The sequence below is a fragment of the Miscanthus floridulus genome, unplaced genomic scaffold (genome assembly GCF_019320115.1).
Source record: "Miscanthus floridulus cultivar M001 unplaced genomic scaffold, ASM1932011v1 fs_687_5_6, whole genome shotgun sequence".
In the NCBI taxonomy this organism is placed as follows: domain Eukaryota; kingdom Viridiplantae; phylum Streptophyta; class Magnoliopsida; order Poales; family Poaceae; genus Miscanthus; species Miscanthus floridulus.
This window is the reverse complement of record NW_027097114.1, coordinates 1-12651: the sequence shown is the minus strand read 5'-3', so window position 1 is coordinate 12651 and position 12651 is coordinate 1. Positions and strand designations below refer to the sequence as shown.

Here is a 12651-nt window from a genome sequence, read left to right as displayed (position 1 = left end):
GAGGCGCGCCCTAGGGCGACGACGGCAGTAGGGAAGAGGGGGGTGGGTGGCGGCCTGTACCCTGGCGACGGGCTCATGCGTGCACAGGAAAGGGAGGGGGCAGCGGCCTGGAACAGAAGAAGAGGAAATAAAGGGTTTTACCACTAAACTATTTCTTGCTTAATTTAAAGGATACATCTCCCTTTATATTTATAGGAAGGACTCGACTCAACTTACAAGCAAACCTAGCTTTTGGACTCTTCCTAACTCTTCCGGAGCTCGTCATGGTTATATCGGCCCGTGACATTGTCACATGCCAGGGAACATCAAATTGACAGGTTGGCGTAGCAAGTAACGGCAGAGAAGCCTATGACGAGTTCCAACACCGAGCAAATGAGGATGACGGGAAAGAGGATAGAGGGTGAGCGCAACACAATGGGAGGAGAAGATAAAGATGGAAAGATCAAGAAGAGAAGAGTTAGAGATAGATAACAGAAAACATAGAGATAGAGAAGATAAGACATACTTTTCATATTATTAGACATACACCGTCTAGTTTTCGCATCAGGGGAGGAGATGGAACCGGTGAGCCCTGAAGCTCTTGATATGGTGGCGGCGGCCTCCATGGTCTTTCTCATGGCCGGCCTCGCTGCTGTCGTCGAGGCGTGGCAGCAGAAGGTAGAGAGAGGATGCAAAACGTAAACTCCCTCACATTGAGATCATCAGTCATATTGTGAGTATACTGAGAAACTTATTTCTTTCTTCGGTACCTCTTTACTCCAAAGTACTTCGGTACCGGCCTCTTTACTCCATAGAGTCCCCCTCCCCTAGCTAGGAGCCATGCTTTATGTGACCCTGACTGGATGAGAGAAAACTAAGTCATATTTTTGTGTGTTTCATCCACGCGAACAAGAGTGAAGCTATTACATAAATTAAAATAAACACTATTAAGTTACGAGGCTTTGACGAGCATTACATGGTAGCTTCATTTATGAAATATCTTTAGAGCCTCAAATGTCACGCTGCATTTTCCTTTTTTTTCTTAATTATGCAATTTCTTTGGAGTCTCAAACGTCATGATGCATTCTTATTTCTGCAGATATCTCCTGTAGAAAAAATTGTTTGCAGGGAGCTGACATACTCATAACTAGTCCTTTAGAACACAAAAAACAACATCATAGTTTTTAGCAACATTCAAAATTAATTAAAGATTTGAAATTTTTGTTTATGGATTTTATTTTCACAAATTATAAGTTCAAGCTAACCAGAACGAACATTTGGACAATGTCCCAAGCCAGCATGTCCAAACAATTTTCCAAGCAGTGTAAACTAGCTGGGCTAGTTTGAAGCAGACGGATGATCCACCAATCCAATAACACGCATGCTTGATATGCATAAGGGAAAAGTCCATTTTATCTCTCCGATTGGCCGTCGTTCGTTGGACATCTGTTCTCAGGCCTTTTGCCGAGTGTTTACCTGTGCGGTCATATCCATATTGCAAAGCGTCGTACAAGTTTGATTTTAAGATCTGCAGCTATTCACAGTGTGGGTACAATTTAGATGAAAATAAATTTTCTGGATATTTGTGTAATCCATAGTGCTTGTAGTATGTTGATGTACCTAGCTATTATCTAATATAATTATTTTTTTGTCGTAAAAAAATAAACTATCATCGTAGTCTAACTCTACAAGTAAACACCTTACCTATCAACTTGCAAATTTATTTCAATTATTTCCCTACCCTTTTTAGGAATGGTTTTCAACACGGTTTCATTATTTTATTTTTAAAATCCAGTAAATAGCAGATTAGGTTTTTAAACTAAAAATATCTCCAAACTTCTAAAAAGCTACAAAAATCGAGTTGGGACATGGCAAAACCAAATAAAATATTTATAGCTTGCAAAGAATTCTATATGGGCTTCCAGAAAAATAGATTTAGGTTCTGGAAAATGGAAAACAAATATCTCAAAAAACAAAACAAAAAAGTTTCCCAAACCATATTCTAACCAATGTCTAAATGTGTTCTAATAACTGTGTACAACAAAAATATGAGATGCAACCAACACGAATTTAACATACATTAATGGTGAATGCGCTCATGCTAGATGCATCTCATGTTTTTATTTTCCAATTTTTTTGAAAATGTATTGACATCAATTAAACTTTTTGGAAAATTTCTAATTTTTTTGGATATTTTCCAATAGTGAAATCTAATTTTTGAGAATGTTTAGAGATACTTTCATGAGCTATAAATATTAATTATTTGGGTTTGTCTATCCTCTCCTTGTGTTTTGTACCCATTGTGATCAAACTATGGGCCTGTTTTTTTATCATAGCTAGATTATTATAATCTAGTTAAAGTTTAAAATATTTGATTTAAGACAACCTCAAAACGACATTATCCTGGAAGTAGCGTGCTTACTCCCACACCCTCCTCCTTCCTCACATCCATTTCTTTGAGAGATCTCTTTCTTTGATGGCTGCTGAGCCAAGCCCGCCATGCATCCAGGACTGAGAAGAAGATAGGTGGCAGCCTGGCTGGGCCTGATGTTGCCACCTTGGTACTGTCGCGCAGCAGCCCATATGAAGGCCCAACTGCCTGATGCTCCGATGAAAATCATCCTATTCCCCGATGGCCAACGGCCCAACCAATCATTCAACTGCTATCATATCCACCGGTGTTCGTATCCCAACGGGCCAACCGACCAGGATCAGGGACCATAATTTTTGTGGTTGTAACTTTTTTGCCTTAATTTTTTTTGTTGCGATATGTGAATGCAGTGCGAATTAGTTTCTATGCTTTAGATTCAGTTTTCTCACTACAACTCGCTCGATCTATTTTTATTTTTTTTTTCTGCCTCCGCCGCTGCTCGATCCTCCATGGAGTTCTTATATTAACCTCAAGGGTTGAAAAATGCTTTTACAGGGACTTCTCGAGACGATATTGACATATTACTGAATATATGATCCAAAGATTAAAGATCCATTGCTGAAGTCTTGCCGTTTAGAATCAATCTTTCGAGGAAAGCTAAGGCCTTCTGCAGTGTGGTCAGAGAGTGATGCCCAAAAGAGGAGAGAGAGTGTTTGGGCATCACTCCCAACACTGCAACAAGTGGTGCTTGTTTTGATTGGGGCCAGAAAAGTTGGAAGCGGTGAATCTTCATTCACCCGGTGCCAAAACATAAACAATAATTGTTCACTGTAGCGCTGTCAGAGGAACGGGAGAAAGGGGAATTTTCCATCGCGCGAACGAAGAAGGCAACGAGAGTATTTTATTGGAACTGGGTCCCAACCGTAGCAGACGGCATCGCTCCCAAAAATTTTCCACACTACAGCTGAGTGGGCAGCGGTGCCTATTACTGTACAACGGGCCCATTTATTTTGGGGCACCGCTCCCACACTACAGACGGCCTAAAGGACAACCATGTCGTTGTTTACCCTCCGCGAAAACAGATTTTAGCGTGTGGTCCTCCATGACCAATATGAAATTCGGACCGTCTGTTTTAGTGGCCGTCTTCATCAACGTAACTACTCCGATAAAGACCCACCAATGTTTAGAGCTAACTACTCCCCCGCCCAAATTGGTAAGTGAATTTTGATACGAGAAAAGCCATAAATACGCTCTCTATCCTAAAATATATAATGCATTGTGACTTCTAAAATGTATACTAAAATATAGTGCAACGAGGTGTTAATTTCTAGATTTAGCAAAAAATTATTAAAAATAAAACCATATTTTGAGTAGAAACACCTTAGTTGAGTTTAATCTATGGGCACACACGCCATTTGAGAATTTCCTTAAGTTATGTGGGAGTACAGGATTTTGAACATCCATTTATCTTAAAACATGTTGTTATTTGCCAAAAAGAAAACAATATCAACCTAGAGATACTTTAAATACAACTATAGATACAAGTTTTTTTTTAAAACTTGTATATAACTTGAATAATTATTAGCCAAATTTTATAAAATTCTACTTTTTCCTACAAGAAATATGCTTATCACTCCGATACAAAAAGATATTACTTCTATTGTAGAATTATATTTTTTTTCTACTGACTAGGAAAGCAAAAACTTCTTATAATTTGGAATGTGGGAGTATAATAAATTTTACTCTCTCTTTCTTAATAAGTTTGGTCAAACTTTATATTGATTACCAAATTTGGAATTGTGTTTTAGAACTGTATTTTCTTTAGACTTTAGGATGGAGGGAGTAGTATTAACCAATTTAGCCCCGGTGATGCAAATAGACGATGAGAAGATGAAGAAAGACGATGAAAACAAGATGAACCACTCCTGATTGCATCGCATCTGTCACGTCACTTTTTGATTGCCGTGGTAGATGTTTCGATGTCATAGAATAAAGGGGATCTTATCCGAGTCCCACAAATCCAAAAATCGGTTAGGAAATCCGTTGGCTTTCACAGCCTCGTGGGATCGTGCCTGCTGCTGTGCTCAGTGCGTGCAGTGCACTGTTGCGCACGGACACGGACTCGGACTCGCCCCGGTCACCACTCTCGCATGCTCGCCGCCGCGGCGCCTGCTCTGCTCAGAACGACACGACACCGGCGCGCTCCGTGGCTCCGTACCGCCCACGAAACCTCATCGGCGCCATCCTCATCCCCGTCCGAGATATCTGATTCATCTGCCTCTGCCCGTCTGCCGTGTAGGACTGGAGTGGACTCTCCACTCTCCTTCCCCAATAATTTAATGTCCACCGCCGCCGCCGTCAACTAAACCCACGCCGACGGCCGACCATGGCATCCTCGCTGCTCTCCTCCCCCGCTAAACCCTTCTGCTCCACCCCCGCCCCAAAAGCCACCCGCTTGCCATCCCCAGTCCTCTCCTCCGGCCATGTCCTCTCCGCCGCCCGCTGCCTCCGCGTCCGCGCGGTCTCCGCCCGAGCGTCGCAGCAGCAGCCTCCTCCGCCGCCGCCGCGGGGGCAGCGGCGGCCGGAGTACGTCCCGAACCGCATCGACGACCCAAACTACGTGCGCATCTTCGACACCACGCTGCGCGACGGGGAGCAGTCCCCGGGCGCCACGATGACGAGCGCGCAGAAGCTCGTCGTCGCGCGCCAGCTGGCCCGCCTCGGCGTCGACATCATCGAGGCCGGGTTCCCGGCCTCCTCCCCCGACGACCTCGACGCCGTGCGCTCCATCGCCATCGAGGTCGGCAACCCCACCGCCCCCGCCTCCGCCGGGGAGGACGCCGGCGCCGCCGACGCAGTCCCACACGTGCCGGTCATCTGCGGCCTCTCGCGGTGCAACAGGAAGGACATCGACGCGGCGTGGGAGGCCGTGCGCCACGCGCGCCGGCCCCGTATCCACACCTTCATCGCCACCAGCGACATCCACATGCAGCATAAGCTCAGGAAGACGCCCGAGCAGGTGGTGACCATTGCCAGGGAGATGGTGGCGTACGCCCGCAGCCTCGGATGCACTGACGTCGAGTTCAGCCCCGAGGACGCCGGCAGGTACGTGCCACTATTTGCAGTTGTGAAAAATCAGATTTCGGTTGATTTGTTAGCTGCATTTTCCGAATCTGAAAGCCTGTAAGCCTGTAGATAAAGGTCCTTTTTTTTGGGTACCAAGAAAAGCATGAGCTGGTTTAAGATTTCCAACTCATCTCATTGGAAGTTCACAAATCAACAAGTAATATGGCATACACAAAAACGGTCCCAATTTAGTCGAATAGGAGTTGATTTCTTTTTCTTTTTTTTTTAAGTTGATTTCTTGATTTTGAGGCAAAGTGGTGCATTCCTGCTAAGTAGTAGTAGCCAGCTTCTTTTAGTTTGCAGAGTAGTGTTTCTTGGAGTTTCAGGGTATTTCTTAGCGAATCAAAACAGGGTAATAATAGTTGGTGGCTACTGAAAGTTTGTTGCATGTTTAGCCTTGTAAGGTACTACATTTCTTTTTTCTTTTTGGGGATTGGACAATTTGCTGGTGCGAAAAAGGATGATGAAGGTTTAGCTCATTCTGGGATACCTTCAAAAGAATTTCATAGTATTTATTTGCAAAGAAATGGCCTTTTTTCCCGTGTCCGTATGGCTGTGCCATGATTGGTTTCACTTTTCCATCCAGGTCAAATAGAGAGTTCTTGTATCATATTCTAGGCGAAGTTATAAAAGCTGGAGCTACGACTCTCAATATCCCGGACACCGTTGGATACAATCTTCCTTATGAATTTGGGAAGTTAATTGCTGATATAAAGGCAAACACTCCTGGAATTGAAAACGCTATCATTTCCACTCATTGCCAGAATGATCTTGGTCTTGCGACTGCCAACACATTAGCGGTACTACCTTTTCCTTATTTATTTATATTTTGTCATTGTTGTGATCTTAATGGGGCTACTACTTTGACTTAACTTTAGGGCGCTCGTGCAGGCGCACGGCAGTTAGAGGTTACTATTAATGGTATTGGTGAAAGAGCCGGAAATGCTTCTTTGGAGGAGGTGAGCTGATGCCTTACTCATATTATCTGCTGACAGTACCTTACAAAGTAGTCTGATGGGTTTTGGAGAGGAATCTGAATTAGCCTGATTAGGTGTTTCTACATGCCTAATATTTTCTTATCTCCTTTACAGGTTGTCATGGCAATTAAATGCCGCAGAGAACTGTTAAATGGTCTCTATACTGGAATCGATTCTCGACATATCACTTTGACAAGCAAAATGGTACAATAATCATATCTTGTCTTGTTTGTTTTCCTTTTGGTCTCTTATACATTTTTCAGATGACTGATTTTCTGTCACAAATGCTCTAACTATTCTAGGTACAAGAGCATAGTGGACTGATCGTACAACCACATAAAGCTATTGTTGGTGCCAATGCATTTGCTCATGAAAGTGGAATTCATCAGGTAAACACATTTGCAGTCTCCTTACTACCATCAACTTATTGCGATTGTAGCCGTGGTGGGTTGGTTGTTCTAAATAAATAAATAGCATTGCTCCTTTTCACTTCCTTGGTAGTTTGTTCTCAACTGCCAATGCAACTTATCTATATATTGTAAATAATTATTTTCACCATTGTTATGGATCAACCGTTGTTTCACCTTGCTTCGTCACTCTGAGCCTCTAAGATATTTAAATTTTGGTAACTGTTGATCTCATAGATGTATGATTTAAGCCCCCCTTTGGAAACTGGAATGTGGGATTTTTTCATGTTTGCTGTGGTTTCCTGTGAAATTCTTGCATTCCAAAGAGGACCTAACTATTCTCATTAAACTGTGTTTTTTTAAGAGTGGACTGATTCTTTATGTTCACTTTCATTCTTTTTTGTTTTGTTTTGTAGGATGGCATGCTTAAAAATAAAGGAACTTATGAAATTATATCGCCTGATGATATTGGTTTAACACGTGCAAATGAATTTGGTATTGTTCTTGGGAAACTCAGGTATCATGCAACACACCTTTCCCTATTTACTTCACTTTCTCAAATATTCTGTTGTGATGTCTCTCCAGGAGACTTCTCTCATCTTCATAGTTTTGCTGATTCAGTGTTCATGCTACAACAAAGGAGCCCAAATGCTTAAATTTTGAATGCTTGTATGTTATGGCTACTAGGTCGGTATTAGCTGTTGGTTAGTGTTACAAAACTACAAAAGTATTGGTTGTTGTAGGGTACAAAGCATTAGACTTTAGTTACAACATAAATCCTATTATTTTATATTATACTATATGTACTATATTCTTGAACTGGACGTTTGATAGTTTTTCTTTGGAAGAATTTTCTGATCAAATATTTAGTCTTTAATTAATCTATTTATCAGGATTACGCTTCTGAAATTCTTTGTTTGCTATATTTTCATACACTTCCAGATTAGTTGAATTGGATATTTTGTGCTCAATGCAATTAGGCATGCATACAGCAATAAATTATTAAATTAGATCAAATTTGAGAATCTTATCCATTCGTTTTCTTTTCTTACTTTCAGTGGAAGACATGCTGTGAGATCTAAGCTAGTGGAGGTACAGCTTAGATGTTTTCTTTCTTTTTCTACTCACAACTAGGGCTTTCTGTTCAAGTTTTTTTCCCCTGTTCCAGTTCTTATTGTTACCTGATATGATCTTCATTGTTCAAACTGTAGCTTGGATATGAAATCGGTGACAAGGAGTTTGAGGACTTCTTTAAACGCTACAAAGAGGTTGCAGAGAAGAAAAAGGTGACTCTTTTTTAAAACGTACTTACTCTATTTCTTATGTGACCTTCCTTTTTGGGCGATGTCACCTTTTTATTACCCAATGTCAACTCCATCATTTTATTATAATCTTTCGAAAATTGCATGCATTGATTAATAGTTTCCACCTTCCTTTCTGGGCACCTTTTTCCCCCTACATTACATATTTAATTTAATCATTACATTTCCTTGGAGGGCTGCTTTCATGTTCTGTTTATATTCATCAAATCTTATTATAACATGTACATGCTCTACACATGGAAATTAACCAATTCGTTCCGATTTGTAGCGTGTAACTGATGAAGACTTAGAAGCGTTATTGTCAGATGAGATATTCCAGCCTAAGGTTATTTGGTCCCTTGCTGATGTACAGGTATAGTTGAGCTGCAGTTTACTAAACTTTGGTTAGCAGAAACATGATATGCTAAGCTTGAAATGCGATTCATCCTTTTGCAGGCAACATGTGGTACACTTAGTTTATCTACGGCAACAGTGAAATTGATAGGGCCAGATGGAGAGGAGAAAATAGCATGTTCAGTCGGAACAGGTCCAGTCGATGCAGCTTACAAGGCTGTTGACCAAATAATCCAGGTTTGTTCCCACCACACTTTTAATCTTTCTTTCACTGGTACTACTTCAAACGTGAAAGATATGAATGTTGCATTTTCTTTTAATAATAGAAGTACTCGTTTTTTCTCGATAAGGACGAGAAATACTTGTATCAGGATGAACCTCTGGCTGTATTGTCATCATGATAACCCACAATTTTTCCTAGAATTTGCATGAAATTTATCACAAGCAGATGAATTTCAAGAGATGATACACTGGCTTGATGTCAAAAATAAAATTACATCTATACAGGGACATGACTTGTGATTATTACCATGATTTATTAGAGCATTGTGTCTGAGTATGTTTTAGCAGCTTGAGAAAGAAAGAAGTGTCAGTTGTGCTGCTTGGGAAGGCACCAAGGCCTATTTCAAAAGCTGCAGTATTATACAATGTGACATGAGATAGATATTCTATTGACAGCACTTCCTGTTTGTCTTTGAAAATTGGGCACATTACTCTTTTATGGTGCCATTTTAACTAGAAAATAACTGGGGTTGTAAAAAAAAGAAAGGTCAAATATTTAATCATCTAACACCATATTGAGTATAACATGGGTTGCCTCCTATCAGTCTGGAGTAGAGAAGCACTAATGGACTAACTGGTGCAGACAGGGATTGTACCTAACTCATCAGTTTCATTTATTTTGTTTCTTTGACTACTGAACGATCACAATGAACAGAAATCTTATTGGACTAACAATCTGCAGATTCCAACCATTCTCCGAGAATATAGTATGACATCAGTCACAGAAGGCATTGACGCAATTGCAACAACTCGAGTCGTTGTCACTGGAGATGTGAGCATCAACGCCAAACATGCCCTGACTAGCCGCTCTTTCAATCGCTCCTTCAGGTTATAACAGTCCTTTGAAATATGTTTCCATTTCTTCCATGCTCTCTGCTATTCTGTTCTTCTCTCTCACCGCAGCTCCGTGTCTGTTGACTTCAGTGGGAGCGGGGCATCCATGGACATTGTGGTGTCCAGCGTCAGAGCTTACCTGAGCGCCCTGAACAAGATTTGCAGTTTTGCTGGCGCCGTGAAAGCCAGCAGCGAGGTACCTGAGACCGCAAGCATTCCGAGCACAGAATGAGCTTGGTGGCGTTCCTTTTGTTCAAGATTTCTGGAAGGATCGGCCCTTCAGCTTAGGACAGGCTTGTCTTGGGCCTATGTAGTGTACGATTTCTGTATCTCATATACCATACTCGTGGCCAGTTTGTATATCATATATGAACCATAGAATCTGTATTTTCGAGGTACTTGCCATTAAGAACTCTGGCCAAAGAAAGATGAGGTCATTTATAATTATCCATGCTTATAGCCTGTAAACATTAGACATTGAAAACATGAGCAGTGAATAAAGGATGCCCAAGATAAAAACTGTGCTCCATCAATCGTCATCCATATGAGTGTTAACTGTGTAGTGATGCCAGCTTGAATATTTGTGAAGGCATGTGGTTGTACTATTGTAAGAAAATGATTTTTTTTTAAACATGATGTTACAACATTTCGTTTGTAAACAATTATCACTCTTCACCAAGCACAAACCTTTATAATATAATTCAAGTTTTGATGTGAAATAGCTCATAACATAACAACCATGTTTATTATGACTATTTTACCATAACTTGTCTATGATACGGTTAAGATTTTTTTATTGATAAAGGAAGGATTTTATTAATTCACAATTATTAAATCGAGTTGATACATGATATGCTTAAGATAGTTTTGCAGTCCTGTAGGGATCAAAATTATCCTAAAATTCCATCATAAGCGAATAATTAGATCACAAAGTCATTTCACACTCTATGCGAAGTCAGAAATTGTACTATATAAATTATAATCTGAAAAGTACATATGGCCATGAAATACATGTGCGACGATATCGAACACATTCCACTCTTGCTGCTTCCTTGGTTTCTGAATCGTAAACTTTTCGTGATATATATCAGTGAAAAGAGCCCACTCGTTTTGTTAAGTTTTAGCATGGATGGGAAGTAAAGTTTTGCTTACAATCATCGGCCCTAAATTCATTTGCTTAGAAAAATCCAAATTTCAAATGCTAGTATTTGCTCATGCCTTTTCCAATGTGAAATATGTGAGGCTACAAAACACTTCCGTTGAGTTTTAACGGTCTCATGCCTCTGTCATGTGGGACCAGGCATGGAAAATGTCTAGACTGTCCTTCTCACTTCCACCTCTCCCCACCTCTCTGTCATGTGCGACGACGGGGCGGAGCTCGCCCGCGCGCCGCCAGCGGTGGCCAGGGCGGGACGAGGTGGCGGCGGCAGGCCGGCCGGGTGGACTTGCGGCAGCCGAGCACGGGAAGCACGGCGCTGGTGGCGGCTTCCAAGGGACGCGAGCAGGGGGCCAGGTGGGCAGAGGGTGCCGTGGAGGGGCTCACCGGCCGGCTCGGCGTCTAAGTGCAGCGGCGGCGCACAGCCCGTGCGCAGGTGGCCGTGGGGAAACTCCGCAGGGACAGCAGAGGTGCACGCTCCCTCCATCCCATCTGAATGGAACCTCGATTGACCTTCTGAACCTTAGTTTAGGATTCAATTCCATTGGATTCTACCAGGTCAGTCCTCTTCTCATTCGTTTTTTTTCCTTGATTGAATTGAAAATGAAGGCAGCGCATGCTCAGCTTCAGTATGTTCTACAGATGACAAAGTTGGCCATAATACCCTTCACTATTGGAGACATATTCCTCAAGAAAAGATTCAGGTTAGTTAGAAAAATCATGAGTGGTGCTGCCTATCTACTGGATGTTCTGATTGTATTCTGTTCAGACCAAAACAGTGTATAAAATTAGGCACTGGGCAATACAACATTCTCCACTGTACAACAAAGATTTCCTGCCGCCTTTTTTTTTCTTTGCATTAGGGTGATTAGAATTTTTTTTCTAAAACTACCCTGACTAGAACAGTGGATAAATTAAAAGGATGCTTAACTTGTTTATTTTTTATTGGTCCCAGTCAGTATCATTTTGTTTCAGGAAACTAGGCCGGTTCCTTTCATTTATCGTTATGATAATATGATTTGCTATATGCAGTGAGACAATCAAGTTTCTCTGCTGGTCTTGCTACTTGGAGTTGGCATTGCTTCAGTTACCAACCTCAAGTTAAATTGCTTCAGGTCTATTCTTTCTGGCATCGCCATCGCCGCGACTTGTGTTGGCCAAATTGTATCCTACATTTGAAATATTTCTGTTCATCATTCAGGGTGCACATTCTGCATGTCTCATCGTCATGTCCATTAATTTCCAACATAATCTATGATTGCTATGGTGTATCCTTGTTAGTTGAATGAAGCTCACAAACAGGAAAGCAGCTGCTTGAAGTGGATAGCCAGTTGCTCTGTCTCAGCCTTCCAGGTCTCAATGGCAGGAACTACAGCCGTAGGAGTCCGAAGTCTGAATTTACTCCACGGTGGACCAAAAGAGGCTTTCGGTGTGATCGAATGCTGGGTGAGTGGGTGTAGCAGGCTTGTTTCAGGTTTTCGTAAACTCGCAAAACATTTTGTTCCGAATTTGTTCAGCTTATTGCTCATTCATTTATTTGGATTGCTTCCAGTATCAAGTATCGTCTACAGTAATACATTTGAGTGATCAGTTCGCTAATTTGTTGGCTCAGTGACTGCGTGTAATACTCCATGAGTCCATGACAGCCAGTTACTAGAAAATCCCTGTGTACAACCATCGCCAATCAGTTTGGCGCCAAAACACAGAGCCAGGGAGTGGCACAAGAGGAAAACACAACTTTCAGCAAGGTACTCTAGCCTGAGTGCAATTCTGACTTTTCTCAGCTCCGTTTGACACCGTTAGAGGCAAACGTGGACGAAGTGGCGTGGAGGGCAAAAAAGTTCAGACCAATGGCACTTGTGTC

The 12651-nt window shown here is 41.7% G+C and overlaps 1 protein-coding gene and 1 long non-coding RNA gene across 3 annotated transcripts; both read left to right on the top strand.

Moving 5' to 3' along the window:
• Nucleotides 1–4438: 4438 nt before the first annotated feature.
• On the top strand, nucleotides 4439–10154 carry LOC136532696 (2-isopropylmalate synthase A-like). The gene is made up of 12 exons (XM_066525292.1): nucleotides 4439–5455; nucleotides 6063–6276; nucleotides 6355–6435; nucleotides 6568–6657; nucleotides 6756–6842; nucleotides 7277–7377; nucleotides 7919–7952; nucleotides 8072–8146; nucleotides 8451–8534; nucleotides 8618–8752; nucleotides 9480–9625; nucleotides 9722–10154. Exons 1-12 carry the CDS (start codon nucleotides 4737–4739, stop codon nucleotides 9861–9863), a joined length of 1908 nt encoding a protein of 635 aa, XP_066381389.1. The 5' UTR covers nucleotides 4439–4736; the 3' UTR covers nucleotides 9864–10154.
• A 762-nt stretch (nucleotides 10155–10916) lies between these two features.
• LOC136532697 (uncharacterized) lies at nucleotides 10917–12386 on the top strand. Of its 2 annotated transcripts, XR_010778287.1 has the most exons (4): nucleotides 10917–11345; nucleotides 11430–11491; nucleotides 11820–12261; nucleotides 12340–12386. It is a non-coding gene; the product is annotated as an uncharacterized lncRNA (long non-coding RNA). The 2 variants fall into 2 exon arrangements; XR_010778286.1 differs by having other exon boundaries at nucleotides 11820–12386.
• Nucleotides 12387–12651: the final 265 nt, after the last annotated feature.

Bases quoted from the DNA above. Each gene is read 5' to 3' on its own strand.
- LOC136532696 (XM_066525292.1), top strand. From the start codon at position 4,737: ATGGCATCCTCGCTGCTCTCCTCCCCCGCTAAACCCTTCTGCTCCACC. The intron at 5,456-6,062 runs GTACGTGCCACT...TTTTCCATCCAG, and splicing joins AGCCCCGAGGACGCCGGCAG to GTCAAATAGAGAGTTCTTGT. The intron at 7,953-8,071 runs GTACAGCTTAGA...TTCAAACTGTAG, and splicing joins TGAGATCTAAGCTAGTGGAG to CTTGGATATGAAATCGGTGA.